Below are 9091 nucleotides of genomic sequence, written 5' to 3'. Positions count from 1 at the left end.
CATGCAGCCCAGCTTCTGGACAGGCCATCTGTACAGACCAGACCTACCAGCTGAGGGTGACAAAGAGAAGCAATACAGATTCTGTACAGAACATTTTTGTTGCCCCCACCCCAGTTAATGATCTCATCTCACAGTTCCTTGCTATGCCACTTGTAAATGACCTTAGGTTTAATAACCAGAACAAGCAGACATTTTTGTTTTTACCGTGAGCTGCATGCCCTTAGTGTGAGATCGATGCAGGAGTGGAATCGATATGCCCGGAACAAAAAGCCTGGACAAAAGAGTGGAGTAGCTGAGAAGCGAGTGGTCACCTAACGTCTCGGTGCCAGTGGAAACAAGCAGAAAATACCACTGATGATGATGAGGCAACAATAGTCAAGTCTCAGCCCTTACAGTCATCTGATTGGGGGCGGAATCACCACTATGGAGGCACTTGGGAATATAGTCAGCCTGTCCAAATATGATTTATGTCTAACCTTACCTGCTGTGATGTTATGCTATCAAGATTTTGCCTTGCTGGGATTGTAAGAGTATGATATGCATTTTAGCCGCCTGGATCCACACTGCTAACATGATTGATGATTGTTAGGGCCCCATTTTTTTGATCAACTGAAAGATGAACAGGGAGGCGAAATACCCAACTTCACACATTATAGCCTTTTAAGAGCTGTATCAGATAGAGCACAAACATGAAAACTGAACCAACATATGAAATGATTTGAGACGTGAGATTTCCACCTTAAGGAGAGTTAAACTCTACCGTTCAGGTTTCAGGTTGTCTGAAAATTATCAAATCTTTCAGATGTAACAGAAGTACAAATAAAATGTTTACATTTTCTTATGATAGATTACATTCACAGGAATGTAAAACACTGGATTTGTGTAATAACCCCTAGAACACTTATACAGACAGAAAAGAACACATACACACAATGGGTCCTTCTTTGTGCTGATTGTCCAATCTTTTTCTGATCTATGCAGAGAATAGACATCCCAGACATAATGTGTCCCTCACTCCCTCTCTCTCACACACACACACACACACACACACACACACACTAGAGCACAGTGCTGGCTGTGTCAGAGTCCTTTGAGCTGCTCTGTGAGCTGTTGGGCAGTGCCTTGAGGTACTTCAGATGTCGCCGTGCATCTTCACGATTGTGCCGAACATAGTAGACCACATAGGCGATTACCATGGCGAACCAGCCGAACATGGTGACAAACATGGCCACGTCGGTAGTCTTGCGTTGGAAACTGCAGAAGTTGACCCCCGAGTCCAGCACCTGAATGATAGGCCGTCCGGCGAACTCCTCCCGCACGGCTGTGTGACAGCTGACCTCGTTGACCGTGTGCTCGTCCAGGCGGAGCTCGCGGAGCACCTCCTGCAGTGTGCACTCGCAGTGCCAGGGGTTGCCCGACAGGCTGATCTTGGCACGGAGCCGGCCGAAGGCCTCCTTGGGCAAGGTGCGTAGCCGGTTGTCGGACAGGTCAAGCGCCCGCAGGCTCTCCGCCACGCCCTGGAAGGCGCCCTCCTCCACGGCCTCGATGGCGTTGCCCGACAGGTCCAGCTCCTGCAACCGCCACAGCCGCACGAAAGCCTGGCTTGGCACACGTGTGATGCGGTTGGACGCCAGGTGCAGGCTGACTGTGTCCTCGGGGAGGTCCGCCGGAATGGCACGCAGGTCGCGTGATGAGCACTGGACGCTGGTCTGGCCACCACGCTCCAAGCAGTGGCAGAGCTTGGGACATGTGCACACCGTGGCAGACAGTAGAGCCAACGCCATGACCCCTCGAAGCAGCACCCCCATGTCAGAGATGTCCACAGCTAGCCGGTGCATTCTCATGCATGACAGACAGGTAACTTTTTTACCACCAATCTTGATAAATGGTCCTGTGACTGAAATCGAGTGAACACCTTGTTTGATTGTAATGAATTTAACATTTCTGCTAGTTACATTCCCAAGACTGACTTCCCTTCCCCCTTCTCTGGGTACAATAAGCAGTAAACCATACTCAGAAGAAAATCAGAGTTCTTTCCAGTGTCAAGACAAGAGCATTTGTTGGTTCAAAGCAGGCATAGTCTTCAACTTGAAACAATAAGAAACAGTTACAGAGAACAAATCAAACATCTGCCTGTGTTTGGACTTTCAATGTTGTCAGGCATTCTTTGGTGATATCCAGCCGATTTCTTTTCATCTGAAGGTAGTTTTCCCCCTCACAAGTTTTCAAGTTTTGATCAATGAAGAAGGGGTATCTGGACTTACATATTATGCACTTAGCGCCATCTGGTAGAGCTGAATGTTACATCACCCTCAGACACATGGAAACTGGCAACAAAAGAAAGAAATGTCAGACAAACAGAAGTCCCCTAATGAGACCTGTGCAGAAGATGTGTGCTGCCTTTTCCATCAGAGATCATCCATATTCATTCAATATTTCAAATAGGAGAAAATAATTTCACTGGCATTGATTTCTGTGACTCAAACTAATCTTCAGAATGGTTCATTGTGTCTTGTAAATGGAACATGCATCTGAGATCAAATTACTTTCTGCAAAGGTACTGTGCATAATCAGTTGGACCTAAAACAGAGTGCATTTGGGGTTTAGACTGCTGTGTCTGTGTGCTATGAATCATCTAAAATGCTTATTGTAATTACATCAAAGATATCCACAGAATCCTAAAATGCTAAAGAACTCATGGCAAGGCATAATAGCTTTATTTCAGAAGGGCAGTGTGTCTCAATTACAGGTGGTGTGCTTTTTAATTTGTGCATCTCATTGTGACATTTTTCTTTTTGACATTTTCTGAAATAGAAAATAGGCTTCAGGAAAGGCATATCTTCGGCTGTAGCTTTTGTGTCGACAATGTAAGTAATTAGCTTTAATTCCAGGCGAGCTTTCCTGGAGGCTCAGAAACCTAATTAGTGGGTTAAATGTCAGGTACCATTGGCATCAAATTGTGACAACATTGTGTCAATCTCACCCTGTCACTTAGTGCCTATTCATAGTTGTATGTAAGCACCCCAAAGGTCAAAGCTCTAATCACAGAAATATTTTCATTATGGCTTCAATTTAGGGTGTCAATCAAGGCATTCTATTGCACCAACATAGTCTATAGACGAGTGTATGGATTAAATAAAGTATGTATTGTACTGACACTGTAGCATTTTAGAGTTTTGTTTTGACTCCAAAAATATAAGCTTACCCTAGGCTGCAAGCATAGTCATTTTAGGTCGTCTTTGACAACAAGTGAGGTCAGGCGTTTTTGGAGAAATGTCCAGTCTAATCCTTTTAATGCTATTTTTTCCTTCAAAGATGTTAATCCATGAGGAATGTGTATCTGTGCCAGAAATAATGGCCTATCCACTTCAATCATTCCGAAAAGTTTTCAGTAAAGTTCTGGAATTTCATTCCAATTTAATTGAAATAGTTACCTTCACATGAAGTTTTCAAATGAACCTTTAATTGTAGCATCACTTGTTGCTTCTCTTCGGTAGAATGCTAGCAGATTCTAAGGAAAGACTCGTTATGCCTGTTTGGAGTGGGAGCGGATGCCTTGTCTCGCTCGCTTTGTGGACGAACATAATCCGCTGCAAAAAAAAAAAAAAAAAAAAGAAAAACACTCCAATGGTCCGTCTCAAAAGTATCTCACTCGAAAATAGCTCATAAATTCCTTATCAGTAAATCATCCTGATGCCAAAGTTAATATCAAGACGATCGGTTAAGGATTAATATTCCTGACTTGACAGAATACAGTTGGTGGTCCACGGATACAGCATCGTTATCCCAATTTGCCACTCATCTTCAGCCGCAAAGATAGCCTACATCTCTATATTTTAGGCTACCTGAAAGAGGACCATGGTATCCAAAGTCTAAAGATGTAGCCTAACGACTGCAAACGCATCCACGTCGGGTAGCCAAAGTGAGGCAGAGCGGAATAAAAAACAACAATCCAACAACTCACAAACAACTAAGCCCCAAAAACGTGATAGTACCTAATAGATAAGTTAAAAGACACACAATCATAAATAGCAACGACTGCGAGAATGAGTAGGCTGTCACGTCGCCCGGACTACCTTGCGCGCTCAGTTGAGGAACTCGTCTGAGGTCTTCATGTGTAGAGTGACTGATGGAGCTAGAAATTGCCCAATCAGCCGTCTCTCTCTCTCTCTCTCTCGCACACACACACAAACACGACATACGACACAGGTGCACTTTATGTGACAGAGGAGCTATTACAGTAGGCTATCACTCAACTAACTCGGACGTTTGGCTCAGGCGGCAGGCCACACAAGTTAGCATGAAATATCGTCACGTAGAAACCTTTGATACAGCCTACATAATGAAATTGGGTCCTCCCCTGCGGGACATGCACATAGGGTACACGTTGATATACTGCTGCTGAATCAATTGGTTTGCATAAGAGGGAATGCAGAGTAGAAACAGCAACATCCATAAATTAGTATCGATGTCACTCAAATAATTTTCTTTCAAAATAAACATTTCCCTTTCAAATCTCAATTTTTTTTATGATGGGAAAAAAATAAAAAAAAAGGATAAACAGCAAAAGAGATTTAGATTGATCTGATCGGCTTTAAAGAGTTAGAGATTTTATTCAAACTACAGGTGAATAGCCATTTTATTGTAGCCTATAACCTCTCCAATGGATGTACAGAAGTGATTATTTAGGGTTTTAGTGATACAGTATGTTGACTTTTATTGCCGTTGTCTATATTAACTAGGCCTGGCTGTGCCCAAGCATTCCTGTACTTCTGTACTTCTGTACTGTAACTCTTTTTTTTTGCAATTGGATGAGTCTGAAATTATGCAACTGTGTGACCATTAAGCTTTCAGCACTCTGTTGTGTTAGTTAGGTAGCAGACTAAAGATTACTGCAGTCATAAAAACAGCAGGAAGGAACCGTTGTGTTTGTTTGTTTCCGTTTAAATACTATATTGTCTGTTTCAATTACAGGCACTTAAAAAGAGTCAGTAAATGAACCCACAGCCGTTTCAGTCTGCCAACATATTGTCGTTTCAGTCTGCCAACATAACACAGTTAGCAGTTATTCTCAGTTCCGTTTATTAACCACGGACAATGATAAAAAAGGAAAATAAAACACAGAGTGCAGCCAAGTATGTGAATTGATAATGGAACTCGGTAGGAAGTGACACACACAGCCTTTAGACGCATGGGTGCAAAAAAAAAAATGTCTCCCTCCACACCTCACCCAGCCAGGCTTCATTATGTTGGAGCAGCTCTTCTGTGTCACCCCTCTCTACTGGATATAGCCTTGGGAAAGCACAGCACCAGCCATGAATGCAAAGCGCTTGCCGCTCACTTGGGGCCCTGGCGAGATAATGATGCCGATCTATGGCGCAGTCCCTCTACATGAGTCAACGAGCCTTCTAGTCATTAGAGTTGCGAATTCTAATTGGGTGGCACAAAAACAGCCCCTAATTGACAATTAAAGTATCCTGTGTGTGTGTGTGTGTGTGTGTATGTGTGTGTACGTGCGTGTGTGTTTGGGTACAACTGCCACAACCTTGTAATCAACACATCTGCTTCTTGGCTGAAAAGGCAGTTTCAACATTGCTGTTCGCTGTATTTGGCTACAGCCAATTGATTTCACTTATGGTCTCCATTATTAACGTGAGTGTTTGTTTTAGGGGGTTCTCGCAAGTTTCCTGGAAAACTCGGCTTTGAAAGGTTATTGCTATTCAAAATTCAATACAGTGGGCTACGCTTTGGGGCCAAGGTTAAGGATAAACAGGAAGACAGAATAATGCTTAACATATAGACTTCATAACACAGAACCCTCGAAACTGCAATGGGCAAACACAAAAAAAGCTGAAAGGCATACAAATTACCAACCTTTAACTCAGCTTGGTGCAGTTGTGAGGAGAAACTGATACGATTATTAACGAACATGATACAGTGGTATACAAACATCAGTGTCTTATTGTCTGTTTTTCCCCCTGTTTTTCCCCCTTTGTCAATTAATTACACATGACCTTTTCAAAAAAGCTCAAAGCTCAGATCAGTGTCTGCCCTTAATTGTCACCTGTGTGATGTTTATGAAAGAGTTATGCTGCAGGATTGTGAGAGATCATGCCAAATAACACGATGTTGTTGATGGTCAGTTTTAATTATTTACTTGAGGACCAGACAAACACTGTCACCAGCCCCATACTACTGTGGAGAGGCTTTTCTGACAAAGTAAACAAACATAATTGTACCTGGTGATCATCTTTGAGATGTCAGATGTCACTCAAACATTAGCCCAAGAGGAATTGAATTCCTTCCAAAAATGTTGCCTTCTGTTCCTTTTTGACAGGGCTATATCTCTAAAGCACTGTTTGTCACAGTTTATAAATCCTCAGCAATATTTGTGTTATACTCTTCAGATGATAAAGGCCATTTTATTTCACAATAAACCCCTCTGGCGTGACTAACAATGAAGTGATGGTTTTCTTACAGGAAGGATTTTACTTTGTGTGTGCGCGCCTGTGTGTGTGTGTGTGTGTGTGTGTGTGTGTGTGTGTGTGTGTGTGTGTGTGTTTATAGCTCTTCTGGAAGTCTGGAACAGCCCTCTCAACGTATTCTTAGTGCTTAGTTACAGTAATGGCCTATTAGAGTGAACTTGACCAAGAATGACTCAAGGTAAGCGGTGATGCTTGTAAATGCGATGCAGTCATCCATTCTGCCCTCCATAAGGACCTGTATCTAGCTCTGTCTTCCTTTCTCTCTTCCTCTTATCTCTGTTCCTGCTGTTTTTTCCTTCTTTCCTTTCTCACTCTATTTTCAGCATTTCCCTTCACGTCTTTCAGGTCAGTATTCTCCTCTGTCTCGTGAAATCTTTTGTACGTAGTTGTTTTGTTCATTGTCTTCATTCCCCCTTACCCACCCACACTCCTCCCTCGGCATACAGAGTCCCATTCGGTTTGTCTCTGCTGATGCAAGTGATCTGTACGTGGCACTGAGTGTCGTTCAAACTTTGTGTGTATGTGTGTGTGTCTGTGTGTTTCTGAGAGAGAGAGAGTATGTCTGTGTGTGAGTGTTTGTGTGTGTGTATGTGAGTGTGTGTGTGTCTGTGTGTGTGTATGTGTGTGTATATCTGTCTGTGTTTCTCTCTCTGTGTGCGTGTGAGTGTGTGTGTGTGTGTGTGTGTGTGTGTGTGTGTGTGTGTGTGTGCATATTAGGAATTCATCTGCATCAATTTGAGACTCACTCTAGAGGGAGAAGCAGACACCTCACATACCCTTCTGCAACCCTTGATGTGTTCCGTGTTATGTAGCAGACTTTCACTGCCAGCAGAACAGAAGTGCAGAATTAAGGCAATCACTCACAGCCAGTGATGTGACAGTCAAATGTGATGGTAGAATTCTGTTAATCGCTTTACTACACGCACTACTGGTGACACGATCACCCATTGATTCAGTGGAGATACACTGACCAGACAGCTTTTTTCTATTTTGACACATCAAAATCGCCCTGAAAAATAGAAAGGGGCTGCGATGCGACGGCCATCGTTCCACTTGCCGTATGTGTTGCCCCATTCACTTCAATAGATTATATTCAATTTTGCCGGTTGCCAGCCATAAATCACCGTCGCATTTGTATGCCTTTAATTGTAGCATCCCTTCATATAGAACTTCTTTCGGACCAAGGTCAAAGGTCCCCCCCCCTTACCCTATGAACTTTGTTCCCATATTAGTTGTATCACATTATGCTCTTACAACTCAACAAGCATCACATAAATAAGTCACATCCTATGCTGTTTTAGGTGAAGTATTCTGTGGTTGTCTAGAAATAATACTTTCAACATTGCTTGCTGAATATATCATAAAAAAATGATGTATTAGTGATGTACTATTGTACCCCATTCAAGTTTTAAGTTGGGCACCATCCATCAGCTCTTGAAGTACTGTAAATGACAGAATATTTCCTCTCAAAATTATATCTGTCTACCTTGCAAGATAGTACAATATGCTGTATTCAGTATTAGAATATGTTGTGACTCTAATGGGAAATATACTTTGGAAAAAAGCAGATGTTAAGGAGGTCATGTTTTTGTTTCTTTTGGAGATTCAGGCCTAATTAAGCTAAACCTTACTGCAGCATGCCTGGGCCACCACCTGCTGCTTCTTAAGCCAAAGGCAATGTTTGCCATTGTGCTACAAACAGGACTGCTCTGGATTTCCACAAAATCTGCCAGCCTTTGATAGTCCAGAGAGCAGAGGAAATGACCAAAGTCCAAACTTTCTAATCTGTCACAATTCTAATTTTCTCCGCTCCTGTAAAAGGTCTTATCATGTGGTAAAAAAGCTCCATCCTTAGACATTTGTTTTGTGTAAAAAAAAAGATAATTTAAATGTATGCTGACAATGTGAAACTAAATCTGTTGTTTTTTGATGTGTGAAATCCCACCGCTTGCCTTTTACTCTCTCTACCTGACAGAAGCAGATGTATTGAGGAGCATATCAGGACCTTGCCCAGGTGCTTTGCCAAACATATTTCTTTGTTATGTGCACAGAAATCTGAGGAAACTAGAACTTGAAACAAATGATATTTTCCTGGAAGATTGTTTTCTGGAGGTATTTTCACCTGTATTATTTGTAACTGTTTTATTTCACAGGGTCCCATATTTTATGTAGTTTGTGTATTTAAATGTTTTTTTTTTTAATGTGGTATGAAAATGATTTATGCAGAACATGAATTCACATTCACTGTATAGAGATAATACACATTTTTCTAATCTACGCCTAATAAGTCTAGCCTATAGCCAAGCTATGGCATTAAACTCAGTGAAGAGAGCTCATATGGACCATACAGTAGTATACAGATATACTGTACTGTAGTGTGTCTTGACCTTTGTAGCCTACACCTTGTCCAAGACATAGTTTCAGAACTGCTCTGACACACAGCATAGGATGAGACAACAGTATGCTTGAGTATGCAGACTCCAATTCATTTTATTGCCAGTTTCTCTTTTGAAAGTGTGTATGCTGCGGAAATAAAGAATGAAAGAGAAAACCCTGAACTGACTGAGCTTGCCATAGACCAAAAAAAGCCTGGGCATTATTGTTTT

The 9091-nt window shown here is 42.1% G+C and overlaps 1 protein-coding gene across 1 annotated transcript; it reads right to left on the bottom strand.

Annotated features, from left to right (window-relative positions):
- Positions 1-999: 999 nt before the first annotated feature.
- Positions 1000-3568, bottom strand: LOC125288733 (leucine-rich repeat-containing protein 3-like). Its single transcript, XM_048235319.1, has 2 exons — positions 3435-3568; positions 1000-2327 (listed from the first exon to the last, which is right to left on the bottom strand). The coding sequence occupies exon 2, from the start codon at positions 1842-1844 to the stop codon at positions 1059-1061; it is 786 nt and encodes a 261-aa protein (XP_048091276.1). The 5' UTR covers positions 1845-2327; positions 3435-3568; the 3' UTR covers positions 1000-1058.
- Between the last annotated feature and the right edge of the window lie 5523 nt (positions 3569-9091).

Source organism: Alosa alosa, chromosome 23, assembly GCF_017589495.1.
Source record: "Alosa alosa isolate M-15738 ecotype Scorff River chromosome 23, AALO_Geno_1.1, whole genome shotgun sequence".
Lineage (NCBI taxonomy): Eukaryota > Metazoa > Chordata > Actinopteri > Clupeiformes > Clupeidae > Alosa > Alosa alosa.
This window is presented reverse-complemented; position numbering and strand designations above follow the sequence as displayed.